The sequence below is a fragment of the Heptranchias perlo genome, chromosome 10 (assembly GCF_035084215.1).
Source record: "Heptranchias perlo isolate sHepPer1 chromosome 10, sHepPer1.hap1, whole genome shotgun sequence".
NCBI classification, from domain to species: Eukaryota; Metazoa; Chordata; class Chondrichthyes; order Hexanchiformes; family Hexanchidae; genus Heptranchias; species Heptranchias perlo.
In genome coordinates, this window is record NC_090334.1 from 7,463,331 (window position 1) to 7,479,442 (window position 16,112).

A 16,112-nucleotide genomic window follows, 5' to 3' on the forward strand; every position below is an offset into this window, starting at 1 on the left:
AAAATTAAGTAACATATACTGGGCTCATTCCAAAACCGGCTGCACTCACAAGCATTGGGGTCCTCTCCTTTCAGTGTGGCCAGTCTCCTAGATATCTTTAAGACTTGCTCCTGATGTAAATTGTCCTGTTTCAGCTCAGCTGTCGCCTGGTCCAGCAGATTACTCTTCTCTTCCTCAAAGCGTTTGATGTTATCCTCGGTGTCACTGTTGAAATTACGTGGATTGATTCCTTTATTCAGGTCATTCATTGCACCATCTGTACCCAACACACAAAATGTCGCCCTCTGTTACGTGTTGCTTAGAGATGTTCTTTCTTCACAATCACAATTACACAACTGCTGCTATTAGACAGTAACATTAAGCAAATGATAGTGGTCCTGTAGAGGGTTTTATGTCTTCACCTTTTTCCTCTGTCCTGAAGGAGGCAGCTCATGTTGGGAGAGACCACCCCATTACAAAAATTCAGGTGACCGTTCTTCATGACACAAGAACAGGAGTAGGCCATTCAGACCCCGAGCCTGTTCCGCCATTCAATTAGATCGTGGCTGATCTGTATCACAACCCTATTTACCCACCTTTGCTCCATATCCCTAGATACCCTTATCTAACAAAAATCTAACTCAGTCTTGAAAATTTCAATTCATCCTGCATCCACAGCCTTTTGGGGGAAAAGTGTTCCAGATTCCCACTATCCTTTGTATGAAAAAGTGCTTCCTGATTTCACTCCTGAATGGCCTAGCTCTAATCTTAAGGTTATGCCCCCTTGTTCTGGATTGCCCCACCAGAGGAAATAGTTTCTCTGTATCTACCCTATCAAATCCCTTTATCATTTTAAACAGCTCAATTAGATCACCTCTGAACCTTCTAAACTCAAGGGAATACACGCCTGATCTATGCATCCCACCCTCATAATTTAGCCCTTTAAGCCCCGGTATCATTATGGTGAATCTGCACTATACCCCTCCAAGGCCAATACATCTTTCTTGAGGTACGATGCCCAGAACTGAACACAGTAATCCAGATGGTGTTTGACCAAAGCTCTGTACAACTGAAACTTCACTTCCACCCTTTTGAATTCCAACCCCCTTGAGATAAAGGTCAACATTCCATTAGCATTTTTGATTAAATTTTGAGTTTCTGGAGGTTATTCAAAGGCAATAAGCATCAAAACCAAAGCTGCTGTCCTCAATGAGCTCTCAGACACATGCCCTTTTCAAGAGCAACCACTGGGTAGCGATCAGGATTGGAAAATCAAGGTGATTATCCCTCCCCTGCCAGGGACTCAATCGACGTGCCCACTCCCCTGCCCCACGCAGCTGATACATCACAGGTCAGTCTGGCTCAATTTTACACAGGACAGTAGGTTTATCATAAAACTCAACTGGGGAGCCTGTGGCCAAGCAGAATTAAGGCACTTGCTTCACACTTCTCTGCTTTTGGCTCAGTAATTAGGCTAAGAATTTTCACTCCTGTGGTTGTGAGTGACAGGTAAGGTTGGTACTGTACTAGCAAGAAACCAGGAGTACAGGATTTTGTGTGAAGTGTTTTTTTCCCCCACAAACTTGGAGTCAAGGACCACTCTCAGTTACGCTCCAACCCACTGCACCACAGAATGATAGGAATTGTGCGCTCAGGACCCACTCCCAACACAGTGACCTCCTGAACGCAAACATGTTACTGAAGGCAGCTGCCAAGTACATCCCACGGCACTTGTCCACAGGAAAGGAGCACAAACACTCTATAGGGACAATAGTTCCAATAACCTGACTTGGTCATCTTCTTAACCAGACAATCTTAAGAAGATCAAAAAAAGGAAAAATTTATTAAAATAATTAAAAAATTGTACAGGGAAAGGATTTAAAATCAAGGTTATAGATTACGTAGAATTTACAGCACAGAAACAGGTTATTCGGCTCAAATGGTTTATGCTTCACACGAGTTTCCTCCCACCCTACTTCATCTAACCCTATCAGCATATCCTTCTATTCCCATCTCCCATATGTACTTATCTAGCTGCCCCTTAAATGCATCTATGCTATTCGCCTCAACTACTCCATGTGGTAGCAAGTTCCACATTCTAACCACTCTCTGGGTAAATAAGTTTCTCCTGAATTCCTTATTGGATTTATTAATGACTATCTTATATTTATGTCCTCTAGTTTTGGAATTCAAGGATAGTGCTTCAGGAACCAAAATAAAAGTCAAGGCCAACATGGAATAAAGGATCTTTTATTCACCTTACCGTCAATGCCAGAGCTGTATTTTTGGTCTATGGCGACTTCTTCTGCCATCTGTTTGAAGAGGTCATTGACCTGTTCCGTTTGAGTCCTGTTATCAGGAGCCTGATAATTCTGCAGCAGAAAAACAGGGTTCAGCTCAACTTGCAACAGGACTTTGCAGATAACTTAGCAACTGAACTTGGGATGCAATGAGCTAGGCCTTCACTTCTGGGAACTAGGTCCAAAACCAGTCCAGTCCGCTGGGATGAAAGCCTTCTTATGACTTGTGGTTGCAAGGGTTTTATGTGAAAATAACAGGCACTCTCAATCCAGGTCTTGACATGAGTCCACAGCTCAAAACTGCACCTAATTCAATATTCATTTGACAATCAAAGAGAGGCTATAGGATTGCTGGAGTGGGAAATGGGGAAATATCACAATGAAGCAGGAGGGGATTGTTTAGGTTGCACATCAGAGGGAGCTTCCCTCTGCCTCTAATGCTAGCTATTCCTGACCCACGAGTGTAATGCTTCGATGCAAAAAAAAACATACGTCTGACAACAGAAATAAACAGCAGAACTTCATACTAAGTAGTGTAACAAAGGATGTCTCTCAAAGCTTTGTCACAGGAAGCAAGGCCATACATAGAAGAAGCCAGGTTTAGGAGGGCTCACCACAAATGAGAAGCCCCGATATATACAGGTGCCTGACTTTGGGCTCAACCACACCTGGTATTTTCAAAGGACAAACTTGTCACCTACAACTTTCATCTAAATTAATGAGGCATTTGTTGGATTTCCCCTTGATGATGTTCCTCAGGATTGAAGACATACATATAAGCAAATAGAATGCAGGGGCTTTGGGTAACCAAGTAACACAGGAGCCTGCTGTTCTCTAATGGGCTGAGGAAAGGTCCTATTAGGGGAAATTCACTTTTCTGTATTAATGTTTTTGCTTCAGTGTTGTAAAAATTAACACAGTCAAAGCTCCTCTAATGACCCAGTGCCTAAGGACACTGTCTACTCAGCACAGGTAACACCAGAAAGTTGTAGGGTTAATTTCGAGTCTGTGCTGAGCTAAGCTGATCTCAGCCAGGGCAGCAGTAAAGGTCAGGATCAGGCTCGGCCCCAGTCAATAACTTGCCAACTATTAGACTCAAACTAGGCCATTTAGTGAGGCACTGGAGGGCCGCCAAGAACCACATGGAGTTGTGTCCATCCTGCATGGCACTTCCTGCTGCTCTGGTGTTCAGGACATCAGATCCAGATCACAGGCAGCAGTAGATGATCGTGGAAAGGACACAATGTTAAGGTAAGGTAACTCATTTCTTAACCGTTTTTCATTTGTTTCCAGGCAAAATTTAGGCTCTGTTAAGTATTTATGGCAGATTCAAAACAATTAGTATTCTTTACTATCAGAATGGTAGAAGGAAATACTGCGTCCTTACAGGTTTGGGGGCCTGCGAAGGTGGTGTCCGGCCTTTTAACAGGGCTAACCTGTCCTCCATTTCCACGGTAGAGGGTATGGGCTGCTGAGGGCCCTTCTTCAGTGCAGCTAGTCGCAACTCAATCTCCCGCTGAGAAGATATAGATTCTGCAACACAAAACAAAATATTACGGTACAACATTCAGGAAATGCCTAACCCGGGGTTGACCTAACCTATCCCCTAGCTAAGGGCTGCAATTTTTTTTGACTTCCGGCTGGGGACCAGTCCCGAAGATAAACCTTGGACCAACTAGAAGTTTTCACGTCATGAGGATATTCAGTTTTGTTTCTCCAGATTGGTATTCTTCAATTTTGCACTCATCGGGGTCAGGAAAAGAAAATACTTTTCCAGGCAGTGTCAGCATCGAAGTGTTCCAGCTCAAGGATGGCACTGGGGCTGTTTCCTGAACGGAGATGTTGGGGTGATTTGCCTGCATTACAACAGTGAGACACATACTGTTTCCAGTGGTTGAGGTGTCCAGAATGAGGGGCCATAGATACAAAATTAATTTTAACCGATTTAGGACAGAGAACAGTGTAAAAATATAGGTATGCATTTACATTGTTTTTAAAACGGAACAAAGACAGAACAGCTACTGTAGGAATTATGGTTCAACATGAGTAGATCAGAATTAGTGTGAACAGTGTACTCACAAATACTATCTTTTTATCACAATGACATTCCTGAGTAAAGTCATAGTTCAGGAATAGCAAAGATAGGAAGCAAAGGTTGTTGAGGTAACAATGGAAAAGGATGATAACTTAATGGAGCAGGATATTGATAAGAATATTGATCTTCTATCAATAAGATCAGCCATGATCTTGTTCAGTGGCAGATCAGGCTCGAGGAGCTGGATGGCCTGCTCCTATTTCTTATGTTCTTATAAGGATAAGGCCCCTATGGTGTGCATGTTCAGCAATCTGTTTGATAACCTAAGGGTCAAGATGTCCCACAAAGTTAAACTCAATGACCTACAGGTCACAAGCTAAAATCTCGATGACCTAAGTGAATTGTAAAAGTCACAAATGTGACCATATATGGGCAATTAATGACTATAGAGTCGAACAAAGCTTCAGGAGAAGAGGAGATAGCATCCAAACCCAGCCCAAAAGTCCCCCAAGCAGTCTGTAGTCAACCACTTAATTGCTGATTGTATTAGAATAGGTCTGACAGACAGTTTAACCATATTCTATTAATGTTGTGTCTAATTGAGTTCGCATGGACTTACATTAATTACATAATATGTCAAACTGACATCTTAAATTAATTAGAACCCAGAACTTATTGTATGTAAGGAGTTGTGTTTTATTATATCACTGACTTAATTAAAAATATTAACCAGACATTTTCAGTGTTTCCTAGTCCTCGAGCCTATATTAGAAGTAAAGGATGCATGACGATTTCCTATAAATACTCCACTTAAAGGCAATATGACAATATCCTATATAAACCCAATAAGCAGGAAAAACCTTTTTACACAGGGAGATGTGAGGCTGTGGAATGCGTTACCAGAATTAGTGAAAGAAGCACTGACCATGTCACCATTTAATAATGTTTTTTTTAAAAATTCATTCTGGGGATGTGGGCGTCGTTGGCGAGGCCAGCATTTATTGTCCATTCCTAGTTGCCCTTGAGAAGATGGTGGTGAGCCGCCTTCTTGAACCACTGCAGTCCGTGTGGTGAAGGTGAAGGTGCTTCCACAGTGCTGTTAGGTAGGGAGTTCCAGGATTTTGACCCAGCAACAATAAAGGAACGATGATATATCTCCATTTCAGGATGGTGTGCGACTTGGACCAGAACTTGGAGATGACTGTGTTCCCATCCAACTGCTGCCCTTGTTCTTTAAGATGGTAGTGGTCGTGGGTTTGGGAGGTGTTGTTGAAGGAGCCTTGGCGAGTTGCTGAAGTGCATCCTGTAGATAGTACACACTGCAGCCACAGTGCACTGGCGGTGGAGGAAAAGGATGTTTAAGGTGGTGGATGGGCTGCCAATCAAGCTGACTACTTTGTCCTGGATGGTGTGGAGCTTCTTGAGTTTTGTTGCAGCTGCATCCATCCAGGCAAGTGGAGCGTATTCCATCACACTTTTGACTTGTGCCTTGTAGATGGTGGGGAGGCTTTGGGGAATCAAGGCATTTATGTGGCCGGTTCAGTTGAGTTTCTGGTCAATGGTGACCCCCAGGATGTTGATAGTGGGGGATTCAGTGATGGTAATGCTGTTGAATGTCATGGGGAGATGGTTAGATTCTCTCTTGTTGGGAGATGGTCATTGCCTGGCACTATTCACGCCACACATCAGCCCAAGCCTGGATGTTGTCCAGGTCTTGCTGAATACGGACACGGACTGCTTCATTATCTGAGGAATTATGAACGGAGCTGAACACTGTGCATTTAATCAGCGAATAGCCCCACTTCTGACCAGATGAAGTAACTAAAGATAGTTGGGCCTAGGACGCTGCCCTGTTGAACTCTTGCAGCGATGTCCTGGGGATGAGACGATTGGCCTCCAACAACCAGAACCATCTTCCTTTGTGCTAGGTATGACTCCAGCCATTGGAGAGTTTTCCTCCGATCCCCACTGACTTCAATTTTACTAGGGCTCCTTGGTGCCACACTCGGTCGAATGCTGCCTTGATGTCAAGGGCAGTCACTCTCACCTCACCTCCGGAATTCAGTTCTTTTGTGCACGTTTGGACCAAGGCTGTAATGAGGTGTGGAGCCAAGTGGTCCTGGCGGAACCAAAATGAGCAGCTTATTAGTGAGTAAGTGCTGCTTGATAGCACTGTCGACCACACCTTCCATCTCTTTGCTGATGATCGAGAGTAGGCTAATGGGGTGGTAATTGGCCGGGTTGCTTTTTATGGACAGGACATACCTGGGTAATTTTCCACATTGTCGGGTAGATGCCAGTGTTGTAGCTGTACTGGAGCAGCTTGGTTAGTTCTGGAGCACAGGTCTTCAGCACTAGAGTCGGGATGTTGTTGGCATCAGCAGCTTTCGCTGTATCCAATGCACGCAGCTGTTTCTTGATATCACATGGAGTGAATCAAATTAGCTGAAGACTGGCATCCGTGATGATGGGGACCTCAGGAGGTGGTCGAAAAGGATCATCCACTCGACACTTTTGGCTGAAGATGGTTGCAAACGCTTCAGCCTTGTCTTTTGCACTCACTGCTGGGCTCTACCACCATCGAGGATCAGGATGTTCGTGGGGCCTCCACCTCCCATTAGTCGCTTAACTGTCCATCACCATTCGCGACTGGATGTGGCAGGATTGCAGAGCTTTGACCTGATCCGTTTGTTAGATAGGTGGTTGAAGCAAAGGGGGTTAAAGAGATATAGGAACAGGGCAGGCACATGGACTACTGCTCGTGTGGAGGATAAACACTGGCACGGACTGGTTGTGCAAAACGGCCTGTTTCTGTGTTGTAATTTCTCTGTAATTCTATGCTTGGATTTCTGGTTTGGGATGTGTATTTTGTTTATTTCAGCCATTTTTGTTAGCACTACAACGCGGGTTTCATTGCTGCTTTCCACAACCCAACTGCACACTCCAGCTGCTTAATAATTCGATTACCTTACCCATGAGGAGGTTACAGGATCAAGTCAATAGTTGCGTTTAGTGATTGTCACAACAACACGTTTAATCATTGCATCGGGTGTTCAGCTGAACAGCAAACAGAGTACCAGACAGTGAGGCAAAACAGGAGCACAGTGTGCAAAAACTGCATTGGTATTCGTGAAAGGGCATTTTCAGTGCTTTACTCATGTTGCACCAATCCCAACATTTTTTAATTGGGGTTTTGTTGATTTAAAGAGAAAGTGGGAGTTCAATGTACAGCAAAGCTTGCTCCATACCCAGCCTTAACCCCAACGTTAGAACTGAACCTTTTACTGCACCAGTGTGACATCTCCATTTCCCACACTAACCGCCCTAGAGATTTCTCCATGAGATTAGTACTCAATTAGGTTAGGGACAATTATCTGCTGTGAGCAGACACCCATGAAAATCTAAGCAGAGACTAACTAATCCAAACTAATTTCACACTGTCAGCCAGCTCTCGGGGATTGGGGCAAGATTCCATTAATCTTGGGTGCATTTACAGCTCAGCTCCCTTGAGGTGAAAGGACAGGTTATATCTTATTTCTGCCTATACTTCTAATTTAATATCGCTCAGTTTTGTTTTGAAATGACAAACGTACTAAAATCGAAAATCCCACACGGAAAATTCTGTTCGGAAAGCACTCATCCAAACAGAATTTTGTGCGACGGTAAGGGGATTTTGGGTGATTTTCTTCTGTTGATTATATTGCACTAAAAAGACTGCAACAGAAAACAACCCAAACAGGCAGAGAAACTGCTCAACAAGGATCAGCATTAGATAATTTATTAAATTTAATCAATATAGAATCATAGAATGATACAGCACAGAAGGCGGCCCTTCGGCTCTTTGAAAGAGCTATCCAATTAGTCTCACTCCCCTCTTTCCCCATTGCCCTGCAATTTTTTTCCCCTTCAAGTATTTATCCAATACCCTTTTGAAAGTTATTACTGAATCTGCTTCCACCACCCCTTTCAGGCAGTGCATTCCAGATCGTAACAACTCGCTGCATAAAAAAATGTCTCCTCATCTCGCCTCTGGTTCTTTAGCCAAATCTGTGTCCTCTGGTACTGACCCTTCTGCCATTGGAAACAGTTTCTCCTTATTTACTCTGCCAAAACTGTTCATGTTTCTATCAAATCTCTCACAAACTCCTACTGTATCCTCTGAATCACCATGAGCAAAGCTATGAGATCCACCAGTTTCAAAATGATTTGACATTCTAGATTTATTCACTTGGCTCCAAACAACCTGTTGAGGAAAGTTCTTTGTGAACTGTGTTTTTTAAAAACTGTGTTAGCCCAACTATATTCTGAGAAAAACCTTATGGTTTATAAGATATTTGTATTTTGGACTCAGGTGGTTTCTATTCTCCCAGGCTATTGATTCATTATCTCCTTATGGTGGAGTTTTACCTTGAGAGTTTCCCATCAGCTGTAGCACCACCATCACTGACGTGCAATGTAAAAGACACATATTCTTTCCTTCCAACAGCACCCGAGAGCTGCCACTGGAGGCAGTGCAAATGCAAGCCTCCAACAGGCCCAATGGAGACTGGGGAAAGCAGAAATCATAGGCCATGGGTTTCTGCTAGAGTATCTCTCTCCTACTGCCCTAACCAACATCATCAAAACGGCATTACACACTCTGAAACAAAGAGAAAAAAAAGTCTTGCATTATATAACACCATATCTCCTCGCTCAATATGCAATGAATTACTTTGAAGTACAGACCCTGTTGTTATATAGGCAAAAATGGTAGCTATTCTATACCCAGAAAAATTCCACAAATAGCAAGTAGGGTTTCTAGAGTTTCCCTCATGCCCAGAGTGAAAGATAGGTCCTCACGTACCACAATGTGACTTTGTACAGACAGTCTCGAGCAAATTACGATCTGCAACATTAAACTTACGTGTAAGGTTTCACTTAACCACCATGCATTCTCTGCAAGTCACCTCCACATGGGATGCAGTGCATTGGTACTAGAACTAAAGTACTAGGAGAAGGCAGTCATATCCATCCTTAGAATCAGTAGCTCCTAGCTACAGAGCTGTCGGTCATGGAGGTTTCAAAGAATTAGGGGTCTCCTCAGAAACCCATCTCGAACCTTTCATCGAAGTCAAGCTCTGGTAGCCTTGGTACCAAGACCCCCTGATGTGTCAGTCACAAATGATTTTGCTTTATCTCCGGCTGCCATGTAAACAATATTAAGTGATTTGGTTACCGATGTGAACTTGTCAAATAATCCTGATAAATTCATCTGCGTTTGAAATGACATTTGCATACCAGACAGCAATGTGTATCCTCACCAACATGGAGAAAACAAGTTAGCAGAGTTACGCAAACCACTGAGAAACACTCCCTTACCATACAAACTTGAAGTGACCAGTCACACCTCAAATAAATATTATAGATACAGAGACTTCCTCAATGTTTGAGGTATGTCTGAACCCTATCCATACAATTAATCTAGTATTGATGGAGGGAGGGATGTTGGCCAAGAAACCAGTAGAACTCCTTATCCTCTTTGAATAGTGCACAAGATATTTAGCATCCAACTGAAGCAACAGAACAAGTCAGGTTTAGCATCTTATCTGAAGGACAGTCCTTCAGTACTGCACTCGAGCATCAGCCTAGATTATGCACTCAAATCCTACTGTGGGGTTGGAAATTGCAACCTTTTGACCCAGAGGGGAGTGCACCAAGCTCAATCAGAGGCTCTACAAAATATTGTGTGCTGATCAAGACTTTTGGAATTTCCCTTGACCTCCATTATATACGTTGAAATAATTCTGGTTAATAATAATGGGACTCACTTGGTTTGGTTTCTCCCTTTAACTTCTCCAGTCGTTCAGCAATGGCTCGATCCTCCTTGGACAGACCCCAGTGCTTTGAGCCTATGCCAGTGCCTGGTGCCTGACAACCTGCTTTGTGGACGACTGTTTGTCCTTGCTGTTTGGCCTCTAGAGCAGCCACTCGCCTAGATCAGAGACCAGAGAAAAGCAAGAATAAACAAAACATTTGCTCTTTAAAGGCTCATCTTCTGAGCTTCTTCAAATTTACAACATCACCAGTTATAGGTCCTTTATCGTAAGAGAAATGACCTATTAGAGTGTTCATTTGCTCAAGAACACACAGTCCATTTGTGTAAAACTCAGGTTACCAAGAGTTACTTGATTCAGGATTCTTTCAGCGTCAATGCTGTTACATTGGTCCTGTGACTCTTGGATCATAATTAAGTAGTATTCCCTGCAAAGCAGGAGAATTTCTAATATCTCATTAACCACAATAAAACAATGTTCAGTAAATATGAGGACTGTTCCATGTGCAAGCCGTACAGTTTAGTGGCCAAGAAATGTGGTGAAAGGGATATTGGGTTCGATTTAAAAGTAAAAAACAGGTGGGTTATGGGCCGGGGGGCATAGAAAATTGCCACCATTTCAGACCCGCCCCCATCTCGCCCATTTCCAGTTTTCACGGGGGTAGGGCGAGGGGTGGGCGACCAACCCGCTCCCAGGAAGTGGGTCGGGCATTAAAACCTTTCGAGGAAGCTTCAGGCCTCCGTTTTTAACTAATTCCCGATTTCAACCCTGGGGGCCGGGATTCCTGGGCCTTCTGTTTTACGCCTCGTGAAAGGAGGAGACAAGACCCAAGATTAACAGGTAGGTGCCCGGAGGGGCAGGAGTGCTACCCCCAGGCCCAACAAGCCTACCTGCACTGACTCCCCCCCCCCCCCCACCCCCCCGATTGATCTGATCGCAGACCCCCCCCCCCAACATTATAGACCCCCGACCCCCTCCGATCACCGACCCCTGACCACCCCTCCACCTCAATCGCGGACCCCCAATCCTCTGACCCTCCCCCTCAATGACCCATGCGATGACCCCCGATCCTGCCCCCCGATCCCATCCCCCATGACTCGAGACCCTCGTGCCCACCTGTGCCACTCGTCTCCCCCCCCCTCACCGCACCCCCATGCAAACAAAGACTTACTTGCAGACTTACCTGCAGACGTCCTTTCCCTGGCTGGTCTCCCGTCCAACTGAGGCCAGCCTGTCAATCAGCCGGTCAGTCGGATGGGAAACCGACAAAAAAAAAAGACGCCCTTACATCAAAATTGTAAGGGGGTCCAGGAAACCCGTATTAATGGGTTTCCCGACCTCGAATTGACCCCTCCGCCCTCTTCTCGGCTCCGTTTCGAAATTGAGCCCATTATGTTTATAATATTGAAAGATGTACCAAGCTTTGCAAACAGAAATGCTTTTTAAAAATAAATTAGCAATATCCAACACCTCACATTGGGTAAATGCATCACATGATGAGATACAGTACAAACCGGGAAGGTTCCAGGAAGTTTGATTTTGAGTCGTGAAGATACTACAATTGGTCTCAGTATTCCTGAGCTCAGTGGGATGGGAAACATGCTCGGTTTCTACTCCTGATTGCTAGCCAGTGACCCTGCTGGAAAGTCTACTTGTGAGAATGTGTGATGAGGACAAGATTGAGCTCAGTTGTGATGCCACCCATGGTCAAACTGCCTGCCATGCTCACTGTCTATGCTCATGTACAAAGAATGGACAGGATTGCCAGCACCAGTGGAACCGTACTTCAGCATGGGTCACCATTTTCAGGAGAGAAGGGAGAAAGAATTTTCTTCCTTTGGGTCTCCGAAACCAAGCGTTGGACCTTATGGCATCTTTTAAAAAGTGGTTTGTTATAGTATCAACGGATACGTTGGCTTGTGGCAAGATTAAAGCACTCTGCTGTCAGAGGATCACATGCTAACCACTAAACCCATCTTATAGGAGATCTTCTGTTTGAGGACAGAATGGATGTGATGAGCAGAGAAGGTTTAGGGGAGATTTGATAGAGGTGTTCAAAAATATGAGGGGTTTTGATGAGAGTAGATAGAGAGAAATTACTTCCACTGGGAGGAGGGTCGATAACTAGAGGACACAGATTTAAAATAATTGGCAAAAAGCCAGAGAGGAAATGAGGTGAATTCTTTTTATGCAGCGAGTTATGATTATCTGGAATTCATTGTCTGAAAGGGTGGTGGAAGCAGATTCAGACGTAACTTTCAAAAGGGTATCGGTTAAATACCTAAAAAGGAAAAATCTGGGGAAAGTGTGGGAGAGTGGGACTAATTGGTAGTTCGTTCAGAGAGCCAGCACAGGCACGATGGCTGAATGGCCTCCTTCTGTGCTATATGATTCTATGTGGCTGGATTTGAAGGAAGGGTGAGAAAAAAAAACAAAATGGTTGAACCAGTTGTCCACCCTTTCCTGAGATTTTCATCCATAATCAGCGAGGGAGGCCAGGTTCTCTCCCACAGCAAGCGAGGGAGAAATTATCTGTGTTAAATTGAGCCATTCACATGCACCCTCCAGTCGTCAGTTTCAGACTTGAATGGCTACACCATTCCAATCCCACAATCCCAATGGGATCCAGCTCAAGGCTGAATTGACAGAAGCCTAAGAGGTTGTTCAGTCTGCAGTCTCGACTGAAAAGGACAGAGGGAGACTCAATTGGGGAAAGGGAGAGCAATATCCTCAGATACAAGCTTTTTTCTTGTATCCTGTCTAGGAGATGAAAGGAGTGTGAGTAGAACCTCCCCAGATATAGGAACATATTCAAGACTTGGACAGACTTGGGATTTAAGAGTGGTTGTGCAGAAAAATATTTGACACAAAGAAAACAGAACTTGTTGGAGGCAGCTTTAGGAATGGAGATGTGGGAGTTCCTTTTGAGTTCAAAGGAGACAGTGAGGCCAAGAATGTTAAAAGCTAACGAAGGACTAAGGGTGAAGCTAAGGTAATTGATGATAGTTATTGGTTGGACTTTTGAGAGAAATGAACAAGCTATCTGAAGAACTAAAAGAAACGAGATTTCCAATAAAAATAAATTCAAGGTTTACAATAAAAGAAAATCAATCTTACAGAAATAAAACATAAATGTGGTATAAAGCAAGGACTCAGAGGGAAGTGATGGGATATATCTTGTGTTGAAGGCTGTATAAAACACTCAAAATTTTAGCATTCACACATTGCTGGGTTCTGCACCTCATCCACCTCCCCTGAACAACCTTTAACAAGGATATTGGTCAATGGTGGGTAAATGGGGTTAAGGTACAGATCAGCCATGATCTAATTTAATGGTGAACAGGGGCTGAATGGTCTACTCCCGTTCCTATGTTCCTTTGTCAGCAAATCATCCACTGATACCCTTCAGATATTCGTTCATTCTGTCTTTCTTTCTATCTATCTATCGTGGTCGCTCAGCTCAGTTCTTTATTGCAGGGGAGGAAGTAGGCCCTCCGACCACATGTTAGAAAGTACAATCCACCGATCTAGAAGTGACATTTTAATTAACTACTCACTTTTTGTAGTTCTCTGGTGGAGACCACTTTGCAGCAGTGTCCTGTTTCCCAGTACTGTGAAAGAATGAACAATTAATAATTTTTAAAATTATTGTTCGCTATCCCTGTCCCTCTGTCACGTCTTCCCATGCCACATGCTATTCTTCAGCTGGAAAGATAGGCAGGAACCTTTCTCCCAGAGTGATGCTTAATCTTCTCTGTAATTAGAGAAGTGTCTCGCCTTCACCATACAAAGCCATGATCAGAACCATACGGAGCACTCGAGGCACACTATCTAAACACTCCATAGTGCAGCACACTGATGCACCAACCCAAAACACAGCTGGGCTGCCTGCAAAGGATAAACACTGTTTAACTCATTCACCACACACTGCCATGCTGGTGACTCTGAAATGACAAAATTCAGCATGTTCCTTGAATTTGTGGCTATAGAGGTGGTTACACCAAATGGCGTCTTTGGTAGTAGACAAGCTAAAGCCACATTGTTTACACCAAATGACGTCTTTGGTAGTAGACAAGCTAAAGCCACATTGTTTACACCAAATGACGTCTTTGGTAGTAGACAAGCTAAAGCCACATTGTTTACACCAAATGACGTCTTTGGTAGTAGACAAGCTAAAGCCACATTGTTTACACCAAATGATGTCTTTGGTAGCAGACAAGCTAAAGCCACATTGTCCCTTTTCTCGCTCTGCACGGTCTGTCATTAAGAAAGAGATGAAATTATTAACTCGGCTTTCTCGTTCACCTCTAACCATTAATAGCCAACTATTAGACAGGCTTTCCTCAGCAGAAGGCATGAAAACAGATACAGAATTTAGTCAGTTTTATTATAAATACACAGTCAGTATGTAGCTTCCACGGGAGCGAGTCACGCTCCCGTGGAAGCTACATACTGACTGTGTATTTATAATAAACAACTGCCACCAGTAATAAATCAATCACCTTGCTGAAGATTTTCTTCCCCTTCCCCAATGGAGGCTCCGACACTGTGCACCTAATACACAGGGAATCTGCTCGCAGTCCTTCCAATGCTACACCAAAGCCAGCCATTAGAAAATAGAAGAGGAATGGGCCCCCATTGCAGTTTCTATATTCATGATTTTCATTAGCATTTTAGCATTATCATAGAAGGTTGCAGCACAGAAGGAAGCCAGTCAGTCCATCGAGTCCGCGACAGCTCTATGCATGAACAATCCAGCTAGTCCCACTGCCCTGCCCTATCCCTGTAGCCCTGCACATTTTTTCGTTTCAAGTACCTATCCAGTTCCCTTTTGAAGGCCATGATTGAATCTGCCTCCACCACCCCCTCGGGCAGTGCATTCCAGATCCTAACCACTCGCTGCATAAGAAAGTTTTTCCTCGTATCATCTTTGGTTCTTTTGCCAATCACCTTAAATCTATGCCCTCTGGTTCTTGACCCTTCCGCCAATGGAACATCCGTCTAGACCCTTCATGATTTTGAACACCTCCATCAAATCTCCTCTCAACCTTCTGTGTTCCAAGGAGAACAATCCCAGCTTCTTCAATCTATCCATGTAATCCCTCATCCCTAGAATCATTCTAGTAAATCTCTTGACCCTCTCTATGGCCTTCACATTTTTCCTAAAGTGCGGTGTCCAAAACTGGACACAATACTCGAGTTGTGGCTGAACCAGTGTTTTATAAAGGTTCATCATACTTCCTTGCTTTTGTGCTCTATGCCTCTATTTATAAAGCCCAGGACCCCGTATGCTTTTTTAACTGCTTTCTCAACCTGCCCTGCCATCTTCAACGATTTATGCACATACACCCTCAAATCCATGTGTTCCTCAACCCCTTTTAGAATTGTGCCCTCTAGTTTATATTGCCTCTCCTCATTTTTTGTACCGAAATGCATCACCTCGCATTTTCCCGCGTTAAACTTCATCTGCCACATGTCCGCCCATGCCACCAGAGTGTCTATATCCTCTTGAAGTCTATCGCTAGCCTCCTTACTGTTTACTACCCTTCCAAGTTTTGTGTCATCCGCAAATTTTGAAATTGTGCTCTGTACTCCCAAGTCCAAATCATTAATCTATATCAAGAAAAGCAGTGGTCCCAGCACTGACCCCTGGGGAACACCACTGCACACCTCCCTCCAGACCAAAAAACAACTGCTCACCACTACTCTCTGTTTCCTGTTAATTAGTCAATTTTGTATCCATGTTGCTATTGCCCCCTTTATTCCATGGGCTGCGATCTTAATAGCAAGCCTACCATGTGGCACTTTATCAAATGCTTTTTGAAAATCCATATACACCTCATCAACCCTCTCTGTCACCTCATCAACCCTCTCTGTTACCTCATCAAAAAACTATCAAGTTGGTTAAACACGATTTGCCTTTCACAAATCCGTGCTGGCTTTCCCTAATCAATCCACACTCGTCCAAGTGACTATTAATTCTGT

General features: G+C 43.8%; 1 protein-coding gene across 1 annotated transcript in view; it reads right to left on the minus strand.

The window, feature by feature from the left end:
- The window catches only part of zfyve19 (zinc finger, FYVE domain containing 19), a 48,386-nt gene that overhangs the window by 23,333 nt on the left and 8,941 nt on the right, over positions 1-16,112 (minus strand). The window contains exons 3-7 of the mRNA XM_067991182.1: positions 13,685-13,738; positions 10,122-10,285; positions 3,667-3,812; positions 2,243-2,351; positions 50-256 (exon numbers count right to left, since the gene is read on the minus strand). Coding sequence (XP_067847283.1) covers positions 50-256; positions 2,243-2,351; positions 3,667-3,812; positions 10,122-10,285; positions 13,685-13,738 — 680 coding nt within the window. The remainder of the gene's footprint in view (positions 1-49; positions 257-2,242; positions 2,352-3,666; positions 3,813-10,121; positions 10,286-13,684; positions 13,739-16,112) is intronic.